This window comes from Microcaecilia unicolor, chromosome 3 (assembly GCF_901765095.1).
Source record: "Microcaecilia unicolor chromosome 3, aMicUni1.1, whole genome shotgun sequence".
NCBI classification, from domain to species: Eukaryota; Metazoa; Chordata; class Amphibia; order Gymnophiona; family Siphonopidae; genus Microcaecilia; species Microcaecilia unicolor.
In genome coordinates this window covers 266,991,597-267,019,482 of record NC_044033.1, presented here as the reverse complement: position 1 = coordinate 267,019,482, position 27,886 = coordinate 266,991,597, and the positions used below count along the sequence as shown (strand labels likewise).

The window sequence follows — 27,886 nt, the reverse complement described above, 5'->3', positions numbered from 1 at the left end:
TTTTTTTCTCATGTAACCCTCCCCGTCAGCCTTCAACCAGTCTCTTTCTCTCTTTCATGTAACCCTCCCCTCCAGCCTTCACCCAGTCTCTTTTTTTTTTTTTTTTTTTTTTTTTCTCTCTCTCTCATGTTACCCTCCCAGCCTTCACCCAGTCTTTTTCCTTATCAGTTTTCAGCTACAGATTCTTGCTGTGGAATCCCTGCTTCCCCACTGACTCCTCTGTCAATGAGCTTGAGCTGTGTGGCACTGGAAGTTCAGGTTGGTCTCAGAGTTTTAAGTCTCATGAGACTTGAAACTGCAAGACCAATCTGAGCTTTCAGTGCCGAGTATCATAAGCTCATGGATGGATGATTTGAGTGGGGGGAAGCAGGGATCCCATGGCAAAAATCTGCATTGACCTCTCACCCCCCCCCCCTCAAATGCTGAGCTTCCGCAGGCCAAGAGGAGGCACTTGGTGGACACGCCTGGTTTATACCCTTAAAAAAAAATCTAATACGTTGGTAAGGAAAACTTGTTTTTCTTAAACCCATGCTGACTCATTTCCATTATATCTCATCTATATGGTCAGTAATAGTTTTGCCTGGTGCCAATGTCAGACTCATTGTGCCCCTCATATCTTTAAAAAAAAAAACCCCAAAACCAAACAAAATACATTGGCCATCTTGCTGCCCTCTGATACTGTGATTTGTTAAATGATAGGTTAGAGATTAGTAGTAACAGGTGAGCAATTTCAGAGCTCTGGGATAGAGAATGACACAGAGACAAAGTTTGTCTCCACCCTGTCCCTGCAGACCCTGTTTCCATCCTCGCTCCGTCCCCTTAGGTTCTGTCCCCAACCCATCCCTGTGGACTCTGTCCTCACCTGCAGAGGCCTCAAACACTTATGATTTTATATTTAAATATTTTTATTCAATTATGAAAAAGCCACAATATGCTGTACAACAGTTTATAAATCAAAAATAGAAAACAGTAGTAACAACGAGCAACTATAATAACCCCACCACTACTACTTTCTACCCTTCCAACCCCAACAATAGCTGACTTCTACTACTCCAAGGAATCCTAATCCGCCCTGTTAAAACGTCCAGGGGTACAAAATACAACCCACTGTATATGCCTAATGGGGGAGAAATATGCCTTATGAAGCACTGTTATGATTTTTTAATCTGTGGATGAATAAGTCATCAACAATAGCAGGATTCAGTCTAGCTCTCCTGTCTTCCACAGTCCTCCCAGCAATAGAAAATGTCTTCTCAGAAGATGTGCTGGTAGCAGGAATGTACAGGATCTCCCATGCAAATGTTGCTAGTCATGGCCAGCATGTTTGCTTGTTTTTCCCCAAAAATCAAAATATCATCATCTGCATCACTCAAATAACAATCCAGTTCAGGAACAGGCTTCAAAGTAGAAAATGACACGAGGACAAAGTTTGTCCCTATCCCTGCCCTGTCCCCACAGGATCTGTCCCTGCCCCCGCGGTTATCGTGGGTCCCCATGTCATTCTGTACTCTGGGATAAATACCATCCACTTCTGGTGTTTTTTTAAAATTCTTTGTCAGTTTACGTTATTGTGTCATGAAAATTTACAGTTATTTTGTTTTAGTTATCCCAGATCAGTACATCAAAGAATGTTTTTGATGTGGGTATGACCCCCAACATCTTCCTCGGGAAAGACTGAAGCAAATAATTCATTTAAGAGGGAGAAGTTATCAAGTTGTGTTAGGGCTTTAAGTCACGTTATTTGTCCCTTAATGTGCCTTAAAGGGCCCTAACACAGGTTGACTATTTCTACCTGCAGCAATATTTGAGTCACCACAGGATACATAGTTAGGAGATGTAAAACATGCAAATGCAAGTAAAACAGCTCATTACTATATAAAAACCATAATGTGACTTGTGACACACTTGTCTTTAGATTGTACACCTGTCTTTTAGATTGTAAGCTCCTTGAGCAGGGACTGTCCTTCCATGTTAAATTGTACAGCGCTGCGTAACCCTAGTAGTGCTTTAGAAATGTTTAGTAGTAGTAGTAAAATAAACCTAGCTAAAAGCTGAGTTTGTTACTATGCTGGGAGCATCAGACCTCAGAGGTATGGCCTGATTCTCCTGGGCCTAATCTTAAAGGGGCCAAGAAGCTGCTGTTAATCTCCCTCATCACTCCCCCCCCCCCCCCCAATCCACCCCCCCCCCCTCATTTCAGCAAGGACCTCAGGAGTGGACCCTTACCTGGTGGTCCAGTGGGTGATAAGTGACAGCATACAGTACAAGCGTTTGACCTTCTAAATGACATGTTTCTTAATATCTTTGTCAGGAACACCTCAGCGTGTGAATGGAAAAGTGAAAGGGAGACTCTTCGTGGGCAGCAATCCAGTTCCTATGGTGTTTGAGAACATTGACCTACATTCCTATATTGTGGTAAATGATGGGCGAGCGTACACTGCCATTAGCACAATATCAGAGTCACTGGGCTATTCCTTGCTCCCTCTTGCTTCTATTGGAGGTGTTATTGGTTGGATGTTTGCACTGGAGCAGCCACAGTATAAAAATGGATTCAGCATTACAGGTAATTTTATTTATTTGAAAATTTAGCTTTTCTTTTATAAGCAAGAATCAACCCTGAAGCTGGCTGGTTCCTTTTCGCAATCTTCATTACAAAAATTTTACAAAACCATTTAAATAATTTACTTGGCATATTTCATAGATCTAAGGTAATTCAATATTATGTTTCCTCAAAACACACACACAGTACTTCTATTGAATAATTGCAGTAACTCTGCTTGCTGGTTTTCCTTAAATATCTGTTTTTTTAAACACTATGTGGAAAGTTCTTAACCCATGGTATCATGCACTTATAACTGTAAAAGACTTGCTCAGAAGTTGAAAATACGCCACCAGTCTATTTAGAAATATTTTAAAGCTGAGAAATACTGGGGTCCATATTCAAAGTGATTGAACAAGCCAGAAATGGCTCCTGGCCAGTTAAATCGCCTGTTTGGGGCTAACCACTAATTTTGAGTGGCACTTAACCGGTTAGTGCCAAACTGAAAACTAACAATTTTGAGGGGGTTCTGGGGGTGGAGTTGACAGTTGGCCGGCTAAATGCCTATATTCATCACTTAACAGGCCAGGTTAACCACACAAATAGGACCACATTGTTTAGTATACAGCTGTCTGATTTTGCAGATCAGTCAGCTTTGTATATATAACTTATTCCCTTATTTATGATCTAGTAGGGCAAGTAGCTTAGAGGAAAAGTGCCTGTAGCTTATAGAATACTAAAGTTAGGTGCATATTTCCGACATGTAGGCATAAGCATATACACCAGTTTTATGGGTGGCATATGTACTTGTGTGTAACCGCATATATGCGCATGTACTGGTTATATATTAGCATTCTGTAAAGGAAAGTAAGTATCTAAATATAGATGCATTGTTATTGAATTGCCCTCTCAGTTCTTTATCTGATTTGCAGATCTCTAGCACAAATTCATACAGAATTTCTCTTACATCCTTCCACTTGCCCCCAGGTGAGAAACTGGCCTTTTCCAGTTAAAGAATACTTTTTCCTCTCTCCTCTGCTGGTCCACCCTTGCTCCTGTTTATGGTGGAAACAGTTTCATTGATGTTTCTTTAGGAGCTGTCTTGTCACAGAAACAGGCACGGAAGTTTAATGCTCAGGCAAACTAGTCATAAGCCTATGGCTCAGAATCGAGATGCGCCCACAACAAGCCTGCTGTCTCCTGCATGAGAATGTTAAAATCCTGAAATGGAATGCAGTGAACTTGGGGCCAGACTATGGTTACCGTTCAGTGGTTTTAGTTGAGGGGAGGGGGATTTTGGATTTTGCTCACACCTTTTTCAGGAGGGGTCAGCACTCCTTTATTTGGTGTGAACCCTAATGGTGGTATTGGGAGACTACTGCTAGAGGCCTAAAGAGCAAGATTTTGGAGGAGGGAACTGCTAGAGCAGGAGCAACCTGGAATTGCTTCTGCTCCCTGAACCCAGGAATCACGTCATAAGGGCTAGGGCTTGGTGGAAGGGGCGGTCAGTAGCACCCTAAATTTGTAAAGAAGAGATCAGCTTCAAAGATTAAATCATTGGGGGGGGGGGGGCTTGTACTTAAAAACAGGTATAGGGAAAATTAAAACCTTTCTACAGGTTGGGGGGGGCTACACAATTGATTAAATGGATTGGGGTGAGGACAGTTATTTTTACATTGGTGGTCTCTTTAACATGTTCCTGGAAGGAAATAAAGAACACCTCTTAAGGTGTTACTTTCAATGAATAATACAGCTTACAAGGTTTATTGCAAAATGCAGTGTTCATTCTCCATAATAATGAGGTGTTTTGACATAACTTGAATGCTCCACAGCTTATTATTTAACATGAATTACAGAAAAAAATCCTTCATTAAAGAGTGTTATTGCAAGTAACACGCATTATTGCTAATTGTCAGTGGAGGATGAAGTGATTTGTGTAAGATCATAAAGAGAATCAGTGGGATTCAGAAACTGTTTTTCCTGGTTCTCAGGCTGCTGTTTTAACCACTAGGTTTCTCCTTCACTTCCAGAAGTGAGAGGTGAGGTAGGGAAGAGGGCAGCTTGTGAAGGACCATAAAAGGAGGTCCCTCAGGGAAGAGGGGCAGGGCGAATGTGATTCTGCAGAAGATGGAGAAAAGGAGTGAATAGATACCTATAGTAGGACCCATTATTGTATAGATACTGTCAGGGTCAGACTTCCTTCCTGTGCTCTTTTTCCTAGAAGCTTTCTGTCACCTGTAAATTGTAAGTTTGCCACCTTAAATTGGCAACTCCTATAGATAAAGGCTTCTTTTGGTAAATGGAGGCATTAAAGGGTCATGGATTTGATAGGATTAAAGCCTTTCTGTGCTATAACCAAAGCAGTTTACATTTATTATGTACAGGTACTTTCTCTGTCCCTGTGGGACAATGAAGGGTTAAGTGTCTTGCCCAGAGTCATCTGGAACAAGTTGCTTTTCCAGTGTAGGTCCTTACTGACCACACCACTGTAGCATAGAGCTGTAAACCCTCAACAGCTTCAGTGGGAACTATTCTTTACTTTAATTTCCAAATTACATTCTGGCTGAGAAGCCAAGATGGGAAAGCTGACACCTTGTCTCGAAAAGGGGAGAACTATCTTGACCCTCCAGAACAATAGGCTCCCTAATCAATTATCATTCATGCACGGTAGATTGTTGGGGCAGCCATTCTGGACCTGATATGTGCAGCAGAGAGGCAAGATCCCATGGTATGGAGCAGAGCAAGAGGAATTCCAATCACCCAAGTGTACCTTGCTGCACCAAGAACATGAAGGCTTTTTTTACAACCGTCTCTGGCTACAAGTAAATGTATGCAAATAAGATGTTGATATGTCTAATCTACCCCTGTGCTGCTACTTTGATTTCCAAATTACATATTGGCTGGGAAGTCAAAATGGGAAGGTTGGTTATAAATTATCTTTCAGCTGTATTGTACAATTTCCTTTATAAACATGCACTTGTAGGTCCATACACATACAGAGAAAAAACAGCAGAGGCAAAAAAGGTGATCTAGTGGATAATGAAATTACAAGCAGGGCTAAAAAGCAAAAACAGTCTCTTATAATGTACAGCGCGAGCAACTAAATTTCCAAATTTTTTAGATAATCTTTGAAGGAATCAATATGTCATAACGAATGCACAGCATTTCCAGGTTAGGAAAAGGTATGCAAAGGTATGAGACGGAGAAGCACTTTTTTCAGTTTCTCCATTTTTAAAATCGCTGCTTCTGCTATTCAGGCTGGCAAATGGACCTGCACTCTGGCAAATTCTTTTAGGTATTTTAGAAAAGGCTCCTCATTCAGTAGAGCCTTTTGTAAAGTACAGGAGTAATTGTGGACATCCCGACCTGGATGTCTCAATTCTCTTCTCCGTACCCTATTTGAAAAGGACCTTACTGTAATCTACAATACTATAAACACTTATTTAAAAAAAATTTATCTTGCTTCATAGGTGGAGAGTTTATACGGCAAGCTGAAGTTACCTTCCTACCTAGTAATGACAAGGTGGTTATTAAGCAGCAGTTCACTGGCATCAATGAACATGGCCATCTCACCATCAGCACTGAACTAGAAGGAAGAGTTCCCCAAATCCCCTTTGGATCATCGGTCCACCTTGAACCATATACCGAACTTTATCATTCCTCAAGCTCTGGTAAGTTTTGTCTTTAAGTACATCTGTCTAATTTCATTTACTTTATTTTTGAGACTTACCCTAGCTGTGGTCTAGATGGGTTACAATAAATAAAATTACACTCCCTGATATTTAGCTGGTGGTGGACAGCATTTTGTTTTTGTCCACCGCCATAGCTGAAACTGCAAATTCAATGTTGGGCCCTGTCCAGGCTAATGCCTGTTTTTTTTTAAAGCCGGTTAGCACATGGCCGATTAAGTTAATATTCAGACTTAACTGGCCATGGGTTAGCAGATAATAGATAGGACAGCTATTAATGTGGTCTTATTTATCTGATAAACCTGGCTGGTTAAGTCTGAATATCGGCTTGTAACCTTGGGGTCATCTTTGACTCCTCTCTCTCCTTCTCTGCTCATATTTAACAGATTGCCAAAACCTGTCGTTTCTTCTCTATAACGTTAGCAAAATCCGTCCCTTCATCTCTGAGCACTCTACCAGAACCCTTATCCACACTCTTACCACCTCTTGTCTTGATTATTGTAACCTGCTTCTCACCGGCCTCCCTCTTAGCCATTTCTCTCCTCTTCAATCAGTCCAAAACTCTGCTGCGCGACTCATTTTCCGCCAAAGTCGCTATGCTCACATTAGCCCCCTCCTTAAGTCACTTCACTGTTTCCCTATCCGTTTCCGTATTCAGTTCAAGCTTCTCTTATTGACCTATAAGTGTATTCACTCTGCTGCTCCCCAGCACCTCTCCACTGTCATCTCTCCCTACGCCCCACCTCGAGTACTCTGTTCTGTAGATAAATCTCTTATTTTTTTATTTATTTTTGTTACATTTGTACCCCGCGCTTTCCCACTCATGGCAGGCACAATGCGGCAGGCAATGGAGGGTTAAGTGACTTGCCCAGAGTCACAAGGAGCTGCCTGTGCTGGGAATCGAACTCAGTTCCTCAGTTCCCCAGGACCAAAGTCCACCACCCTAACCACTAGGCCACTCCTCCACATTATCCATCCCCTTCTCCTCTACTGCTAATTCTAGACTCCGTTCCTTTTGTCTTGCTGCACCCCACGCCTGGAATAGACTTCCCAAGCCTGTGCATCTAGCCCCGTCTTTGGCCGTTTTGAAGTCCAAACTTAAAGCCCACCTCTTTACCACTGCTTTTGACTCCTAACCACTACTCACTTGCCCTGTCCTTCAACCTCACCTATTATTCCCTTTACCTTTAATTGTTCTGTCTGTTTACCTGTCTTATCTGGATTGTAAGCTCTTTGAGCAGGGACTGTCTTTTTTGTGTATGGTGTACAGCACTGCGTATGCCTTGTAGCGTTATAGAAATGATAAATAGTAGTAGTAGTAGGATGTAACTGGACTATGCCCCCTAGAATGCCCCTGACATAGTCTGCTTGAAGTTAGGTGCTAACCGATCATTTTCAACAGCATTAACTGGTTAAGTGTTGCTGAAATGGACATTAGTATGAGATATGCACCACATGGCTCATTTGTATGAAATAGGACATGCAGCATTTAGCACATGCTAAGCTCTAGTAAAAGGGCCCCTAAATAAACAAAATTATCATTAAAATTACAAACTCTAAATTATGAAACACAGAATACAAATCGGGCACAAATAAAATTGAACATTTTGGAATAAACTCTATCCCCAGCTACCCAAAAGTTCATCACAGCTCATACGACCCCTGTTTCTAGAATTTACAGCAAATAGCTTTATTGTCTTAGTCTTATGAATAAGACGCAGTTTGTCATTATTCAAAGTGATTTAAATGGGCAGGACAGGCTCCTGCCCGCTTAAATTGTCTTTTGCTGCCTAACCCCCGATATTCAGTGGCACTAAAGCAGGAACTGCTACTGAATATCACCTCCGACCACCGCAAAATAAAGGGACAGATTGGGGGAGGGAAGAGCATTTTACTCTTGCAGTTTGACATGTCCAGTGCCTTTGATATGGTGCACCACGATATACTTTTGTGGCTCCTTGACTATTTTGGCACAAGTGGTAACGTACTGGCCTGGCTGAGAGGTTTTCTCACATCCAGATCCTACCAGGTATACGCCAACTCTACCCTTTCATCTCACTGGAAAGCAGACTGCGGTGTGCCGCAGGGCTCCCCGCTATCACCTACCCTCTTCAATGTGATGTTGATCCCTCTGGCAACGGCTCTCTCTAAACTGGGATTCAACCCGTTTATGCAGATGATATCACTATCTTCATCCCTTTTGAAAAAGACCTAACTGAAATTACCTGTAGGATTCGGCAAGGCTTTAAAACCATGCTTGACTGGGCCAATTCTTTTCGATTTGGCCCAGTCAAGCATGAGAAAACGCAGAGAAAACGCATTGTTTGATCCTCTCCTCCCCCTATAGCAAACTCAGGCCTCCTACATTCATTACTCCTGAGCTAGTCCTGCCTATCTCGGCAGTTGCTTCCTATGTCCGTCTCAATAGCAGACTATGGACTTTTCCTCCAGGAATATGTTCAAACCTTTTTTAAACCCAGATACGTAACCACTCTTACCACCTCCTCCGGCAAAGAGTTCCAGAGCTTAACTATTCGCTGAGTGAAAAAATATTTCCTCCTATTTGTTTTAAAAGTATTTCCATGTAACTTCCTCGAGTGTCCCCTAGTCTTTGCACTTTTGGAACGAGTAAAAAATCGATTCACTCCTACTCATTCTTCACCACTTAGGATTTTGTAGACCTCAGTCATATCTCCCTCGTCCGTCTCTTTTCCAAGCTGAAGAGCCCTAACCTCTTTAGCCTTTCCTTATACGAGAGGAGTTCCATACCCTTTATCATTTTAGTCGCTCTTCTTTGAACCTGTTCTAATTCTGCTATGTCTTCTTTGAGATATGGTGACCAGAATTGAACGCAGTATTCAAGGTGTGGATGCACCATGGAGTGATACAAAGGCATTATAGTATTTTTGGTCTTATTCACCATCCCTTTCCTAATAATTCCTAGCATCCTGTTTGCTTTTTTGGCCGCTGCCGCACATTGAGCAGAAGATTTCAGTGTATTTACAACACCCAGATCTTTTTCTTGAGCGCTGACCCCCAAGATGGACCCTAGTATCAGGTAACTGTGATTCAGATTATTCTTTCCAATGTGCATCACCTTTCATTTGTCCACATTAAATTTCATCTGCCATTTGGATGCCCAGCCTTCCAATTTCCTAAGGTCTTCCTGTAGTATTTCACAGTCTGCACGTGTTTTAACAATAGTTTTGTATCATCTGTAGATTTCATCACCTCACTCATCGTTCTGATTTCCATATCATTTATAAATATGTTAAATAGTACCGGTTCCAGTACAGATCCCTGTGGCACTCCACTGTTCATTCTCCTCCATTGAGAGAAATGACCATTTAACCCTACCCTCTGTTTTCTGTCCAATAACCAATTCCTAATCCACACCAGAACCTTGCCTCCTATCCTATGACTCTTTATTTTTCTCAGGAGTCTGTCATGAGGAACATTATCAAAAGCTTTTTGAAAATCTAGATACACTACATCAACCGACGCACCTTTATCCATATATTTATTCATGCCTTCAAAAAAATGAAGCAAGTTGGTGAGTAAAGACTTCCGCGGCTGAACCCATGCTGACTCTGTCCCGTTAAACCATGTTTGTCTACATGTTGTATAATTTTATTCTTTATAATAGTTTCCACTATTTTGCCCGACACTGACGTCAGGCTATAATTTCCTGAATCACCCCTAGAACCCCTTTTAAAAATTGGCATCACATTGGCCACCCTCCAATCTTCAGGTAGTACAGATGATTTTAACGGCAGGTTACATATTACTAACAGCAGATGAGCAATTTCATGCTTGAGTTCTTTGAGTACCCTTGAATGTATGCCATCCGGTCTAGGTGATTTGCTACTCTTTAATTTGTCAATTTGGCTCAGTACATCTTCCAGGTTCACCAATATTTCTTTCAATTCCTCCGCATCTTCACCCTAGAAAACCATTTCCGGTACAAGCAGATCTCTTACATCTTCTTCCAGGCATCAACTACCCTCTCCGTGCAAAAGAATTTCCTGACATTACTCATAAGTCTACCACCCCGCAACCTTAATTTGTGTCCTCTAGTTTTACCATTTTCCCTTCTCTGGAAAATATTGGTTTCTATATTATTGCCTTTCAAGTATTTAAATGTCTGTATCTTATGTATCAGTTGACTCAATTTACTCTTCCACACTCCCAAATTCGGTGGTTCTGAATTTTTCCACCTCTGGGCTGTTAGACACTTAGCTGCAGCATACCCCCATCTAAGCCATCTACTAACCTCCCATGATTCCCTTTCATTTTGCAAGCCCAGCAAACATTCCTTAGGACCACAAGCCAACGACTGGCTAGTTAGTTTAACCAGTGCTTTCGTAACCCCCTGCCAGAACACCACCACCCTCGGACAAGTCCACCAAATGTACATAAATGACCCCTTTTGTGTCCTACACCTCCAACACAACCTCGTACCCCCCAGGTACATTTTCTGTAATCTTTCCGGTGTGTAGTTCCATCTTGTTAAAACCTTATATGCATTCTCGTACCAATGCACACAGTGAAGCTTTATACACTTCCCCACAAATGGAGTCCCACTCTTGTTCTGAGGGGTTAAAGAGGCATAAAGGGGGATGGGATCGTTTACAGATAAACGTACTGACTATATAAGACTATGTTTATGATGTAATATTACTTGTAAAGTTGTTGGGGGTGGGGGGAGGGGCTAGGGAGGGGTGGGAGAATGAAGGCCCCTGCGTGGGCTGTAATGAGCGGGTTGTGCTTACGGTTACATATTCGTTGTTTGAATATGTGTTGGCTGTTTAAATATTTTTATTTAGCAGCATAAAGTAAAAAAAAATGTATCATCTCTCCTCTGTCCCTCCTCTTCTCTAGGGTGTACATATTTGCTTTCTTTAATAGATAGTTCAAGGCAGGGGTTCCCATTCTATTGTGTGGATCCCTTTATCATCCTTCAAAATGATTTGGAGCTCCCCATCTCTTTACCCTCCCACACCGGTTTTCGCTCCTCCCAGTGAATAACCTTCCTTGGCCAGCAGTATTGCAGCAAGGCAGAACTAGGTTCCACTCCCCTCCACCCATGGTCTTCAAACCATTAATATGCAAACACCCAACAATAAAATAAACATGTGTTTATACATTAGCTATAACTTATAACATACTAGGAAAAAAGGCCCGTTTCTGAAACGAATGAAACGGGCGCTAGCAAGGTGTTTGTCCTCCGATGCATGGCAGCAGGCCAGGCCATCCATGCCCCTCCCCCAGAGGTGTGCAGTCGTCCCAGCCCCCGAGATCGTCGGTCACCGGTTCTCCGCGCCTTCCTCCGTCCCTGTGGACGCTACCCACCACCCCAGGTCGGTCGGTCGCTCCCCCACCCAGGTCACCGCACCGCCCACAAGTTTGCCGCTGCACACGCCCCCCCCCCCCTTTTCTAAGAACGGCGCACGCCCCCTCCATTGAACTAACAAAGCCAATACCTGAGAAACGCAACAGTACAGCACATCGCTTCCTTTCGGGTCTTCTTCCCTCCTTTTGTCCCGCCCTCTTGTGACGTGAGTTCCGGAAGGGCGGGGCACAGGGAGGGAAGAAGAGCCGAAGAGAAGCGATGTTCTGTACTTCTGCGTTTCTGAGGTACTGGCTGTATTAGTACAATGGAGGGGGAGTGGGGCGGTCTTAGAAAAGGGGGGGGGGAGGTGGGTGGAGCGGCAAAGTTGTGGGCGGTGCGGTGACCTGGGTGGGGGAGTGAGCGAGTGACCTGGGGTGGTGGGTAGCAGCCAGAGGCTTCGGGGGAGGTTTTGAAGGAACGCGAAGGGAGGGCAGTAACAGGAAGGGAGGGAGGGTGTTCAAATCGGAGGGAGGGAGTGACGTGTGTGGATGGGTGGGGCCTGTGTCGGCGAGTGTAGTTGTGGTCATTAGTACCCGCCCTCGACGTCATAACGTTTTGACGTGAGGGCGGGGCACAGATACCTGATTGTTAAAAGTGGTTACAGAGCTTCGAACTTACGAACTCTGAAGCCACAAAGTCAGGTTTAGAACGTTGAGGGTGCGTTTTATGTGCAGATGGGGCGTGGCGGAGGGCGGGTCTATGAGTGAGGGTGAGTGGCTCTCATAGGTCATAGCCTAGCCTACTGAACAGTACAGGAGTTGAGTGCTTCACTGCCATGGGGTGAGCTTCAGAACGTTTGAGGTGGGTTTTATTTATATAGATGAACGGCAGTAACGCCATTAGTGTGAATCAGACTATATATATTCGTGCCATCTGGAAGCTTAAAGCTATCTGTGTGTTAGAAAGTAAGGATATAACCAGTCTCTCAGACCAAGAATTGAGTGGCAGTCATAGCCTCTAGGTAGACATCTGAAGTCTCAGACAAGGTTTTTGAGTCAGCCTCTTGTCTGAATGCTTTTGAAACCAGATCTAAACAGGTGAACCTGGTTTCCCTTGCACTGGTTTGTCAGCCTGCCCTAAACCAAATACATGTTTAAAAGCCCCAATAAGAGGTCCATCTCTTTTGCAGTATATACTTCGAGAAATCTTAAGTGCATATTAATAATTGGTCCATGTTTTTAACAGTAATAAAATGTTGGGCTTGTTTTTTCTTTCTGTTTATTGCATTTTTAGTTATAACTTCTTCATCGACCAGGGAATACACAGTGGAGTTTCCTGAGGGCAGTTCTCAGACCTACACCTATCAGTGGAAGCAGACCATGTCTTTTCAAGAATGCATCTATGATACTACACAAAATACAATTCCTGCTACTCAGCAGCTTTCAGTGGATCGCATTTTTGTCTTGTATAATCGAGAAGAAAAAATTCTACGATATGCAATGAGCAACTCAATTGGCCCAATCAGTGGTATGTATTGTGGCATTCATTTAAATTCAAATGGCTTTAAGAGAGATGTAATTACTTTTTTTTTATCCTAACAAACTAGGAATTTCCTTCTACTGATTTGCATGAAGGTAGAAGTATTCCCTTGTTTGGCAGGATGCACCTGGTGGGTTCAGGTGCCACCCTTTTCCAAGATGGCGCCAGAGGCAGGAGAGAGTGGGTATTGCTGGTAATTGGGGAAGCTCTGGGGGCCTGAGAAGAGGGGTCAGAGGGTGGAGGGTGCCACTAGATGCCAGGGAATATTTTTTAAGTAGTGTGGGGAGGGGGTTGAGTTGTGGAGAGGTGCCACTAGACAACACATATATTTTTTTTAATGTTGGGGGGAGTGGGTGTCAGGTCAGAGGGGAGGGAGGGGACTGCTAGACTACCAGGGATGGGAGCTGATGTAGAAAAGGGGTGTTTGAGTATTTGTGGAGGGGGAGCTTATTAGCTTTTCTGCCCTGATGCCAATCCTTCTACGCTGCCTCAGACCTGGTGGTAATTTTCTCAGGTTGTGCTCACTTGAAAACCTCTCTGCATCAGGGTGGAATAACGAATATCCTGCTTTACATTTATTTTAATATACTGTGTACCAGCTTCTACCGTGTGAGCTAACTCACACACTAAACCCGTTCCTGTATTATTTGCTGGCTAACATGTGCGCCTTGCCTTCTTTAACTGCACACTGCTCCCCGTAGTAGCTTTCTGCATTGGCCCTTGTATGCAGTTTATGTGAGATGAGTTAAAGCCGTCAGTCTAGTTACCAGTGGATGGGTGTCAGAAGGTGGGCACAACTTTCTTTAAATTATGATATGAAATCTAAGAATTCACAAGGGTATGGGACTTTCTTTTTTTATTCTAAATTCCTATGTGCAGTAGTAAGGGTTGACATGGAATAATGCTTTCTCATATTGCTCATATGGGGACCTGTGTAGTGACTACGTACAGTAACATAACATAGTAACATAGTAGATGACGGCAGAAAAAGACCTGCATGGTCCATCTAGTCTGCCCAAGATAAACTCATATCTTGAATTTGTACCTGTCTTTTTCAGGGCACAGACCGTATAAGTCTGCCCAGTAGTATTTCCCGCCTCTCAACCACCAGTCCCGTCTCCCATCACCGGCTCTGGTACAGACCGTATAAGTCTGCCCTCCCCTATCCTAGCCTCCCAACCACCAACCCCTCTTCCCCCCACCTGCTCCGCCACCCAATTTCAGCTAAGCTTCTGAGGATCCATTCCTGCTGCACAAGATTCCTTTATGCATATCCCACGCATGTTTGAATTCTGTTACCGTTTTCATCTCCACCACCTCCCGCGGGAGGGCATTCCAAGCATCCACCACCCTCTCCGTGAAAAAATACTTCCTGACATCTTTTTTGAGTCTGCCCCCCTTCAATCTCATTTCATGTCCTCTCGTTCTACCACCTTCCCATCTCCGGAAAAGATTTTTTTGCGGATTAATACCTTTCAAGTATTTGAACGTCTGTATCATATCACCCCTGTTCCTCCTTTCCTCCAGGGTATACATGTTCAGGTCAGCAAGTCTTTGGTCATATGTCTTGGAACGCAAATGCCATTCCATTCTCGTAGCTTTTCTTTGCACCGCTTCCATTTTTTTAACATCCTTCACAAGGTACGGCCTCCAAAACTGAACACAATACTCCAGGTGGGGCCTTACCAACGACTTGTACAGGGGCATCAACACTTCCTTTCTTCTGCTGATCACACCTCTCTCTATACAGCCTAGCAACCTTCTCGCTACGGCCACCGCCCTGTCACACTGTTTCGTCGCCTTCAGATCCTCTGATACTATCACCCCAAGATCCCTCTCCCCCTCAGTACCTATCAGACTCTCCCCGCCTAACACATACGTCTCTCGTGGGTTTCTACTCCCTAAATGCATCACTTTGCATTTCTTCGCATTGAATTTTAATTGCCAAACCTCAGACCATTCTTCTAGCTTCCTCAGATCCCTTTTCATGCTTTCCACTCCCTCCCGGGCGTCCACTCTGTTGCAAATCTTAGTATCATCCGCAAATAGGCAAACTTTACCTTCTAACCCTTCGGCAATGTCACTCACAAATATATTGAACAGAATCGGCCCCAGCACCGATCCCTGAGGCACTCCGCTACTCACCTTTCCCTCCGAGCGAACTCCATTTACCACCACCCTCTGTCGTCTGTCCGTCAACCAGTTCCTAATCCAGTTCACCACTTCGGGAGCTATCTTCAGCCCATCTAGTTTATTTAAGAGCCTCCTGTGAGGAACCGTGTCAAAAGCTTTGCTAAAATCTAAGTAGATTACGTCTATAGCACGTCTATGATTCAATTCTCCAGTTACCCAATCAAAGAATTCAATGAGATTCGTTTGGCACGATTTCCCTCTGGTAAAACCATGTTGTCTCGAATCTTGCAGCTTGTTGGCTTCTAGGAAATTCACTATCCTTTCCTTCAGCATGGCTTCCATTACTTTTCCAATAACCGAAGTGAGGCTTACCGGCCTGTAGTTTCCAGCTTCTTCCCTATCACCACTTTTGTGAAGAGGGACCACCTCCGCCGTTCTCCAGTCCCTCGGAACCTCTCCCGTCTCCAAGGATTTATTAAACAAATCTTTAAGAGGACCCGCCAGGACCTCTCTGAGCTCCCTCAATATTCTGGGGTGGATCCCATCCGGTCCCATGGCTTTGTCCACCTTTAGCTTTCCAAGTTGTTGATACACACTCTCTTCTGTGAACGGTGCTATATCCATTTCATTCTCAGGTGTACTTTTGCCAGTCCCTCGTGGTCCTTCTCCAGGATTTTCTTCAGTGAAAACCGAACAAAAATTAGTAAATTGGCTTTTTCTTCATCATTATCTACATAGCGGTTCGCTGTATCTTTTAGTCTCACAATCCCCTTTTTAGTCCTTCTTCTTTCACTAATATACCTGAAGAAATTTTTGTCGCCCCTCCTTACATTTCTAGCCATTTGTTCTTCCGCTTGCGCCTTCGCCAGACGTACCTCTCTCTTGGCTTCTTTCAGTTTCATCCGGTATTCCTCCCCGTGTTCCTCTTCTTGAGATTTTCTATATTTCTGGAACGCCAACTCTTTAGCCTTTATTTTCTCAGCCACTTGCTTGGAGAACCATATCGGTTTCCTTTTCCTCTTGCTTTTATTTACTCTCCTTACATAAAGGTCTGTGGCCCTATTTATTGCTTCTTTCAGCCTGGACCACTGCCCTTCCACTTCCTGTTCGTCCTCCCAGCCCATCATCTCCTTCCTCAGGTATTCCCCCATTTTACTAAAGTCAGCACGCTTGAAATCCAGGACTTTGAGTTTAGAGTGGCCGCCCTCCACTTCAGCCGTTATATCAAACCAAACCGTTTGATGGTCACTGTTTCCCAGATGTGCACACACTTGCACATTTGACACACTATCCCCATTTGTGAGCACCAGATCCAGCATCGCTCCCTCCCTCGTGGGTTCCGTCACCATCTGTCTGAGCAGAGCACTTTGGAAAGCATCCACGATCTGTCTACTTCTTTCCGATTTGGCAGACGGAACCTTCCAATCTACATCCGGCAGATTGAAATCTCCCATCAACAGAACCTCTTTTTTCTTTCCTAATTTTTGAATATCTGCAATCAGATCTTTATAAGTCCCAAGTGCCAGCTAACTACTGTGTTAAGGCAATTCTCTGGGTGGGACCAGAATTTTCAAATGATTTAACTTCCAATTTTGCCCTAGAATATAAAAAATAAGCTTTCCTTGTTGTAATATAAATCCAGATATTCCCAATAATTATATCAGTTTCAACAATGTAAAATGCACTTTAGAGCCCCAATACAATACAGCCTCCCTCTCAGAGCTTGGTAGGAAGAGAAAAAGAAAGAAAATAAGAGGTTTCACAGGGCAAAATTAATTAAGCACTAAGCATTAAATTAGAGAGAATATCAGGAATCTCACCTTAGCCAGCAAGTGGAGAAGTTTGGAATTTAAAAGGTCCAAATTTGTTATACTTTGGAGGAGTTTGCTTCAGGTACAGAGAGGTCAGCACCTGAGCAAAGTTAGAAATGGTTTGACCCCTATTCAGAGCTCAACCCTTACCTCCTGCTGTATAATGATTAAGTCCCAAGTGCCAGCTAACTACTGTGTTAAGGCAATTCTCTGGGTGGGACCAGAATTTTCAAATGATTTAACTTCCAATTTTGCCCTTAGCCAGCAAGTGGAGAAGTTTGGAATTTAAAAGGTCCAAATTTGTTATACTTTGGAGGAGTTTGCTTCAGGTACAGAGAGGTCAGCACCTGAGCAAAGTTAGAAATGGTAACCAATGCTAATGTGTACTGAATACCCCATATACAAAAATTGGACCAAACTACAAAGATACACACAAACTCTTCCTACTCGTAAACAAACTACTAAATACTACTCTGGTGACTACTAACAACACAGACACTCCATCAGTAACCAATCTTACGAACTACTTCAAAGAGAAAATTATGAAGTTTCGACTCATGATACCTATCAATACAACGGATTACGTAAACCTTCTTGAGTTACTAGACCCAATACCCGGGGAATTCCCAGCACACCGATCATGGACCAATTTTGACATACTTCCGATCGACAGCATCTTCCAATCGCTTGGAAGATATGCTAAGTTGCAATGCAAATTAGATATCTGCCCTACCAGCCTTATAAGATCTGCCCCTCAGCTATTCAAAACAGACCTCACAAGACACCTAAATTACATGCTACAAAATAGCATCTTCCCTACGGATAAAGGAAACATTCTACTTACCCCTTTACCTAAAGATGCAAAGAAAGGTACAAATGACCTAACCAATTATCACCCAGTAGCATCCATCCCACTAATAACCAAACTCATGGAAGGTGTAGTGACAAAACAACTCACGGATTACCTAAATAAATACTCAATTCTACACGAGTCTCAATCAGGATTCCGTTCGAACCACAGCACTGAAACTGTACTAGTGACGTTAATGAACACATTTAAAAAACAATTGCAACTGGCAATAACATACGCCTCCTACAATTCGACATGTCCAGTGCCTTCGACATGGTCAACCATGAAATATTACTAAACTAGCAGATGAGCCCGTAAAAATGGGCTGTATTGGGGTTTTCCTTCCTTCCTTCCTTCCCCCCCCCCCCCCCCCCCCCCGGAATCGCCGCCATCCCTCCACCCGGCCCGGGCCCTCTCTCTCTCCGCTACTAAACTTACACATCCATTCGCCGGAACGCAGCACGCACATCAGCTGAGCTGCCGTCGGCCCTTCCTTCTCTGCCTGTGTCCCGCTCTCCTGTGACGTAACGTCAGCGAGGGCGGGACACAGGCAGGGAAGGAAGGCCGATGGCAGCTCAGCTGATGTGCATGCTGCGTTCCGGCGAATGGATGTGTAAGTTTAGTAGCGGAGAGAGGGCCCGGGCCGGGTGTGTGTGTGTGTGGAGGGGGGGGGGGGGGTAACGGTAGCGGTGACCTCGTGTGGGCGGGTGCGGTATCAACCTCGGCGGCGCAGTTTCCCTCTCTGTCCCGCCCTCGTCATCACGTATTGACGCGGGGGCGGGACAGAGAGGGAAGTCTCTACTGCGCATTTGCGAGTGAGTCGGTCACTCGCCGTTTATATGTTTGATATTCTAGAATACTTTGGAGTTGGAGGTAACGTTCTGAACTGGTTCAGAGGATTCTTGACCTCAAGATCATACCAAGTAATAGCAAATGAGGATATTTCAGCCCCATGGACACCTGAATGTGGAGTTCCCCAAGGATCCCCCCTCTCACCAACCCTCTTCAACCTAATGATGATACCCTTAGACAAGCTACTAGCCAATCATAACCTCAACCCCTATATATATGCAGACGATGTCACGATTTTTCTCCGAGGACAAGCAGGCTGCTTGTTCTCACTGATGGGTGACGTCCACGGCAGCCCCTCCAATCGGAATCTTCCTAGCAAAGTCCTTTGCTAGCCCTCGCGCGCCCGTGCGCACCGCGCATGCGCGGCCGTCTTCCCGCCCGAAACCGGCTCGAGCCGGCCAGTCTTCTTTCGTCCGCACTCGGTACGGCTGTGTTTTTGTCGTGTCGAGCCCCGGAGAATCGATCTCGCGCGTCCGTTTTAAAATAGACGTGTTTTTTTTCTTCGGAAAAGTTCTAAATTTGTTCGGGAAGTGCTCCGGAAACCCCCTTGGGTTTCGTTTGCCCCTTCCCGTGTTTCCAGTTTTGCCCCGGTAAGTTTTCTTTCGTCGTCGGGGTAGGCCTCTTTTCGGCCTCGGTCGAGATTTTTCTCCCTTAAAGTTTGGTGCTCCAAATTCGTCATTTCGGATTTTGATTTCGCCGGCGTGATTTTTCCGCCCATGACATCGAAGCCTTCCAGCGGCTTCAAGAAGTGCACCCAGTGCGCCCGGGTAATCTCGCTCACTGATAGGCACTCTTCGTGTCTTCAGTGTCTGGGGGCCGAGCACCGTCCTCAGAACTGTAGTCTGTGTTCCCTGTTACAAAGGCGGACTCAGGTAGCGAGATTGGCCCAGTGGAACGTTTTGTTCTCGGGCTCTTCGTCGGCATCGGCACCGGGGTCATCGTGTGCATCGACGTCATCAGCGTCCAGACCTTCATCCTTGGCCGCCAGTGCATCGAGTGCATCGAGGCATCGGCCCTCTGCATCGGCGCCGAGACATCGGATAGCTGCATCGACGTCGGTGGTACCGGGACCTCGTCTCCTGATGTCGTCGGACGGTGGTGCATCGGGTGGAGTGCAGGTGAGGGCTGTCCATTCCCCTGCTGGTGGCGGTGAGCCTTCGGGTGGGTCTCCCCCTACCCTGAGGGCTCCTGCGGTACAGCCCCCCCGGGATCGACCTGCTTCGACCTCGGCCCTGAGGAAGCAACGGATGGATTCTACGTCCTCCTCGTCGGTGCCGGGGAGCTCCGGTGACATGCTTCGGAAGAAGTCGAAGAAGCATCGACACCGGTCTCCTCCCCGCGTCGGCACCGAGAGCTCTGGGTCGCCGAGGGAGTCGGCACCCAGCAGGCATCGGCACCGAGAGGACCGCTCACCCTCTGTGCAGGAGGTGTCGATGCGCTCCACTCTGGACAGCCAGGACCAGCCTCCACGCCCGGAACAGGTTCTGACGTCGACGCCTGCATCGACCTCCCTGCCTTTCTCTGCAGCCGCTCTGAACGAGAGCCTCCGGGCCGTTCTCCCAGAGATTCTGGAAGAGCTGTTGCGCCCTACCCCTCCGGTACCGGCGGTGCTTGCGCCTCCGGTACCGTCGAGCGTGGCGCCGGCTGGCCCATCGCCCGGGGTGAGGTCCCCGACGTCGGTACCGCGTGCGGTGCCGACTAAGGCCACCTCCCAGGAGGGCTCCCCGACTACGTCGGCGGAGGGAGCTTCGCCGATGCGGGCAAGGGAGTCTACCTCTCGACGCCCCCATCGTGGACGTGGCTCCACGGAGTCGAGCCGGGCGAGGTTGCAGACACAGGTCCGTGAACTTGTGTCTGACACCGAGGGTGAGGCCTCGTGGGAAGAAGAAGAAGACCCCAGATATTTCTCTGACGAGGAGTCTGAGGGTCTGCCTTCCGATCCCACTCCCTCTCCTGAAAGACAGCTTTCTCCTCCCGAGAGTCTGTCTTTTGCTTCCTTTGTCCGGGAGATGTCTACGGCCATCCCCTTCCCGGTGGTTGTGGAGGACGAGCCCAGGGCTGAAATGTTTGAGCTCCTGGACTATCCTTCTCCACCTAAGGAAGCGTCCACTGTTCCCTTGCACCATGTCCTGAAAAAGACATTGCTTGCGAACTGGACCAAGCCACTAAGTAACCCCCACATCCCCAAGAAGATCGAGTCCCAGTACCGGATCCATGGGGACCCAGAGCTGATGCGCACTCAGTTGCCTCACGACTCTGGAGTTGTGGATCTGGCCCTAAAGAAGGCTAAGAGTTCTAGGGAGCATGCTTCGGCGCCCCCGGGCAAAGACTCTAGAACCTTAGACTCCTTTGGGAGGAAGGCCTACCATTCCTCTATGCTCGTGGCCAAAATCCAGTCTTACCAGCTCTACACGAGCATACACATGCGGAACAATGTGCGGCAGTTGGCGGGCTTGGTTGATGCTCTCCCCCCTGAGCAAGCCAAGCCTTTTCAGGAGGTGGTCAGGCAGCTGAAGGCGTGCAGAAAATTCCTGGCCAGAGGGGTGTATGACACCTTTGATGTTGCGTCCAGGGCCGCTGCTCAAGGTGTGGTGATGCGCAGGCTCTCATGGCTGCGTGCCTCCGACCTGGAAAATAGACTCCAGCAGCGGATTGCGGACTCGCCTTGCCGTGCAGACAATATTTTTGGAGAGAAAGTCGAGCAGGTGGTAGAGCATCTCCACCAGCGGGATACCGCATTCGACAAGTTCTCCTGCCGGCAGCCTTCAGCATCTACCTCTACAGGTAGAAAATTTTTGGGGGGAAGGAGGACTGTTCCCTACTCTTCTGGCAAGCGTAGGTACAACCCTCCTTCTCGACAGCCTGCGGCCCAGGCTAAGCCCCAGCGCGCTCGCTCTCGTCAGCAGCGTGCGCCTCAGCAAGGCCCCGCGGCTCCCCAGCAAAAGCAAGGGGCGAGCTTTTGACTGGCTCCAGCAGAGCATAGCCGACATCCAAGTGTCAGTGCCGGGCGACCTGCCGGTCGGGGGGAGGTTGAAAGCTTTTCACCGAAGGTGGCCTCTCATAACCTCCGATCAGTGGGTTCTGCAAATAGTCCGGCAAGGATACACCCTCAATTTGGCCTCAAAACCTCCAAATTGTCCACCGGGAGCTCAATCCTACAGCTTCCAGCACAAGCAGGTACTTGCAGAGGAACTCTCCGCCCTTCTCAGCGCCAATGCGGTCGAGCCCGTGCCATCCGGGCAAGAAGGGCTGGGATTCTATTCCAGGTACTTCCTTGTGGAAAAGAAAACAGGGGGGATGCGTCCCATCCTAGACCTAAGGGCCCTGAACAAATATCTCGTAAAAGAAAAGTTCAGGATGCTTTCCCTGGGCACCCTTCTCCCCATGATTCAGCAAAACGATTGGCTATGCTCTCTGGACTTGAAGGATGCCTACACACACATCCCGATACTGCCAGCTCACAGACAGTATCTGCGATTTCAGTTGGGCACACGCCACTTCCAGTACTGTGTGCTACCCTTTGGGCTCGCCTCTGCGCCCAGGGTGTTCACAAAGTGCCTAGCTGTAGTAGCAGCGGCACTTCGCAGGCTGGGGGTGCATGTGTTCCCATATCTCGACGATTGGCTGGTGAAGAACACATCCAAGGCAGGAGCCCTGCAGTCCATGCAGATGACTATTCGCCTCCTGGAGCTACTGGGGTTTGTGATAAATTACCCAAAGTCCCATCTTCTCCCAGCGCAGAGACTCGAATTCATAGGAGCTCTGCTGGATTCTCGGACGGCTCGCGCCTACCTCCCAGAGGCGAGAGCCAACAACTTGTTGTCCCTCGTCTCGCGGGTGCGAGCGTCCCAGCAGATCACAGCTCGGCAGATGTTGAGATTGCTGGGCCACATGGCCTCCACAGTTCATGTGACTCCCATGGCCCGCCTTCACATGAGATCTGCTCAATGGACCCTAGCTTCCCAGTGGTTTCAGGCTGCTGGGGATCTAGAAGACGTGATCCACCTGTCCACGAGTTTTCTCGAATCCCTGTATTGGTGGATGATTTGGTCCAATTTGACTCTGGGACGTCCTTTCCAAATTCCTCAGCCACAAAAAGTGCTGACCACGGATGCGTCTCTCCTGGGATGGGGAGCTCATGTCGATGGGCTTCACACCCAAGGAAGCTGGTCCCTCCAGGAACGCGGTCTACAGATCAATCTCCTGGAGTTGTGAGCGATCTGGAACGCTCTGAAGGCTTTCAGAGATCGGCTGTCCCACCAAATTATCCAAATTCAGACAGACAACCAGGTTGCCATGTACTATGTCAACAAGCAGGGGGGCACCGGATCTCGCCCCCTGTGTCAGGAAGCTGTCAGCATGTGGCTCTGGGCTCGCCGTCTCGGCATGGTGCTCCAAGCCACATATCTGGCAGGCGTAAACAACAGTCTGGCCGACAGACTGAGCAGGATTATGCAACCTCACGAATGGTCGCTCAACTCCAGAGTGGTGCGCCAGATCTTCCAAGCGTGGGGCACCCCCTTGGTGGATCTCTTCGCATCTCGAGCGAACCACAAAGTCCCTCAGTTCTGTTCCAGGCTTCAGGCCCCCGGCAGACTGGCATCGGATGCCTTCCTCCTGGATTGGGGGGAGGGCCTGCTGTATGCTTATCCTCCCATTCCTCTGGTGGGGAAGACTTTGTTGAAACTCAAGCAAGACCGAGGCACCATGATTCTGATTGCTCCTTTTTGGCCACGTCAGATCTGGTTCCCTCTTCTTCTGGAGTTATCCTCCGAAGAACCGTGGAGATTGGAGTGTTTTCCGACCCTCATCACGCAGGACGAAGGGGCTCTTCTGCATCCCAGCCTCCGGTCCCTGGCTCTCACGGCCTGGATGTTGAGAGCGTAGACTTTGCCTCTTTGGGTCTGTCAGAGGGTGTCTCCCGCATCTTGCTTGCTTCCAGGAAAGATTCCACTAAGAGGAGTTACTTCTTTCTGTGGAGGAGGTTTGCCGTCTGGTGTGACAGCAAGGCCCTAGCTCCTCGCTCTTGTCCTACACAGACCCTGCTTGAATACCTTCTGCACTTGTCTGAGTCTGGTCTCAAGACCAACTCTGTAAGAGTTCACCTTAGCGCAATCAGTGCATACCATTACCATGTGGAAGGTAAGCCGATCTCAGGACAGCCTTTAGTTGTTCGCTTCATGAGAGGTTTGCTTTTGTCAAAGCCCCCTGTCAAGCCTCCTACAGTGTCATGGGATCTCAATGTCGTTCTCACCCAGCTGATGAAACCTCCTTTTGAGCCACTGAATTCCTGCCATCTGAAGTACTTGACCTGGAAGGTCATTTTCTTGGTGGCAGTTACTTCAGCTCGTAGAGTCAGTGAGCTTCAGGCCCTGGTAGCCCAGGCCCCTTACACCAAATTTCATCATAACAGAGTAGTCCTCCGCACTCACCCTAAGTTCTTGCCAAAGGTCGTGTCGGAGTTCCATCTGAACCAGTCAATTGTCTTGCCAACATTTTTTCCCCGTCCTCAATCCTGCCCTGCTGAACGTCAGCTGCACACATTGGACTGCAAGAGAGCATTGGCCTTCTACCTGGAGCGGACACAGCCCCACAGACAGTCCGCCCAATTGTTTGTTTCTTTTGATCCCAATAGGAGGGGAGTGGCTGTGGGGAAACGCACCATATCCAATTGGCTAGCAGATTGCATTTCCTTCACTTACGCCCAGGCGGGGCTGGCTCTTGAGGGTCATGTCACGGCTCATAATGTTAGAGCCATGGCTGCGTCGGTAGCCCACTTGAAGTCAGCCTCCATTGAAGAAATTTGCAAAGCTGCGACGTGGTCATCTGTCCACACATTCACATCTCATTACTGCCTGCAGCAGGATACCCGACGCGACAGTCGGTTCGGGCAGTCAGTTCTTCAGAACCTGTTTGGGCTTTAGGATCCAACTCCACCCCCCGAGGGCCCTGTTTGTTCTGTTCCAGGCTGCACTCTCAGTTAGTTGGTACATTTTTTAGGTCAATCTCAGTTATGTCCTCGCCGTTGCGAGGCCCAATTGACCATGGTTGTTGTTTTGAGTGAGCCTGGGGGCTAGGGATACCCCATCAGTGAGAACAAGCAGCCTGCTTGTCCTCGGAGAAAGCGAATGCTACATACCTGTAGAAGGTATTCTCCGAGGACAGCAGGCTGATTGTTCTCACAAACCCGCCCGCCTCCCCTTTGGAGTTGAGTCTTCCCTTGTTTCTCTTTGCTACAATACGAGACTGGCCGGCTCGAGCCGGTTTCGGGCGGGAAGACGGCTGCGCATGCGCGCGAGGGCTAGCAAAGGACTTTGCTAGGAAGATTCCGATTGGAGGGGCTGCAGTGGACGTCACCCATCAGTGAGAACAATCAGCCTGCTGTCCTCGGAGAATACCTTCTACAGGTATGTAGCATTCGCTATATCCCGTTCAAACACGACCTAAGGGAAATCACCAACGGGATCAATCAAAGCCTCCAAATCATGCACTCCTGGACTGATGCATTCCAGCTAAAACTCAACGCAGAAAAAAACACAATGCCTTATACTCACCTCACAACATAACACAAGTAACTTCACCACCATAATAACACCAAACCTTTCTCTTCCAGTCTCAAACAATCTGAAAATTCTTGGACTTACCATTGATTGAAATCTCACACTCGAAACCCACGTGAAGAACACAACGAAAAAGATGTTCTACTCCATGTGGAAACTCAAACGAATAAAACCTTTCTTCCAGAGATCCATTTTCCGTAACCTGATACAATTGATGGTTCTAAGTCACCTGGACTACTGCAACGCATTATACGCCGGCTGCAAAGAACAAACTATCAAGAAACTGCAAACAGCCCAAAATACCGCAGCCAGACTCATATTTGGTAAAACAAAATATGAAAGTGCATTCAAGATCTGCACGATGGTTCACAAAATCATCCACGGAGATGCCCCGAGCTACATGCTAGACCTCGTGGACCTGCCTCCCAGAAATGCTAAAAGAACAGCCCGCAAATTCCTTAATCTACACTAGAGAGTTGCACGGGGACAGAAATCCAACCCGTCCCCACGGGGAATCTTGCCCATCCCCGCAAGAATTTACCCTGCCCTCACCAACAAAAATTTAATGATACATTAAAAAAATGTCCTGTCAGCTCTCTGTCTCTGGGTTTGAGCCGCAGCACTGCAGGCAAGGAAGGAACAAAAGTTGGAACACTCTGGTGCGCACATATAAGACTTCTCTGATTCACTGGCACTGAGTGCTAAGAGATCACCACATGCATGCGCCATTAGGTCAGGTGACATCTGATGCTCATGCTTATGTCAGAGCTGAGGTCTACGCATCAGCCCGGAAGCAGAGAGGATTAATAGTAATAGAATGATAGCAGATAAAAACCGGATCGGTTCATCCAGTCTGCCCAATAGTCACAATCATTATCAATTCATGATTAAATCAACAATGACTGTGATATTATATACGTGATTATGGTCTTTCTGTGGCGTTTCTGGGACTTGGACCATAGAAGTCCGCCTGACCCTATCCTTATGTTCCAGCTGCTGGAGTTGCCCTCAAAGCCCACTCCAGCCTATTCATCTTCTCATTTGGGGGACACAGACCGTAAAAGTCTGTCCAGAACTGTCCTCATGTTCCAGCCACTAAAGTTGCTGTCTAAATCGTTTCCAGCTCATCCAAAACCAGATTACCATATATGAGACACAGACCGTACAGGTCTCCCGGTATCGGCCCTAGTTCATCACAGCCAGAGTCACCATGTAAGTGTCACACGACACATCCACATACATGCAGCCATTTAAGTTTAGGTTTTTTATAACTTCCATTTTCTAAATAGAGATCCTCTTTGTTCATCCCATGCCTTTTTGAATTTCGTCACCATTTGTATCTCTACCACCTCCTTAATGGAGGCTTTCCACATCTGTGCTGTTAAAGCAAGGAGGAGACAGCACTCAAAGAACTTGGTACTCGGTAGGTGAGAGGCTGGCGCAAGTGCAGCATACACTTCCACGGGAACCCCACAGGAACTGCGTCCGCCCCCCTGCAGGAATCCAGCGGGATTTCCGCAAACCCCGTTCCCGTGCAAGTCTCTAATCTACACTTCTCCAACTGTAAAGGAGTAAAATACAAGCTAACACATGGGACTAGCTTCTCCTACATGAGCACACAGCTTTGGAATGCGCTACCAACTGACCTGAAAACGATTAATGAAATAACTAACTTTCACAAATCTCTGAAAACCCATCTCTTCAACAAGACCTACAATGGGAATCCATAACTTAATCATAACACTGCACCTTATTCTGATAGGTATCTTCCCATAACTGTCTGTATAGATCTTTTTCTCATCCCTGATCTTGTTGTAACACCAATTGTATTTGCTACCCTGGAATGGAGATGCCATAACAGGTTTTTGTAAGCCACATTGAGCCTGCAAATAGGTGGGAAAATGTGGGATACAAATGCAATAAAATAAATAAATAAATATACTAAGAACTGCATTGGAGAAAACTTTGTGCTGTTTAGCATATACAGAGATTTATTAAAAGTTAGCATACTGCATACATATAACATGGTAATATCTTCATTGGTTGACACTGTGGCATGTAATAAGCCCATGGGGCCACAAGTTAAATTTAACACTCTCCTAACTTGTTCTAGCTATAACATAGTAAATGTTGGCAGATAAAGACCTGCACGGTCCATCCAATCTGCTCAACAAGGTGGCCAGAATTGTATCTGGCACTCCACTTCTTCATGATTAAACACTGGTATACTTAATTTCTGTATTTCCTTGCCATTTTTGGGGCACAGACTGTAGAAATCTGCCTGGCACCAGTCCTGTTTCCCAGGTACTGGAGTTGCCATCGAAGCCCACTCCAGCCTTGATCCTGATCTGTATTTTGCCATTTACGGGACCCAGACTGTGTCTGCCCAGCATTGGTCTTAATTCCCAACCTCTAAAGCTGCTGTCAAAACTCACTCCAGCTCTGAGGTCACTGAAGTTTTGTTTTAATTGGATTCGATCCCATTTTCTATATAGGATTCCTCTCTGTTTATCCCACACATTCCGTGGGATGGCACTCCAGGCATCCACCACCCTTTCTGTGAAAAAGTATTTCCTCACAT

The 27,886-nt window shown here is 46.6% G+C and overlaps 1 protein-coding gene across 1 annotated transcript in view; it reads left to right on the top strand.

Annotated features, from left to right (window-relative positions):
- Positions 1 to 27,886, top strand: part of LOC115464620 (nidogen-1-like) — a 183,136-nt gene that overhangs the window by 116,356 nt on the left and 38,894 nt on the right. The window contains 3 exon segments of the mRNA XM_030194982.1: positions 2,312 to 2,563; positions 6,010 to 6,210; positions 12,854 to 13,087. Of these exon segments, the coding sequence (XP_030050842.1) occupies positions 2,312 to 2,563; positions 6,010 to 6,210; positions 12,854 to 13,087 (687 nt within the window).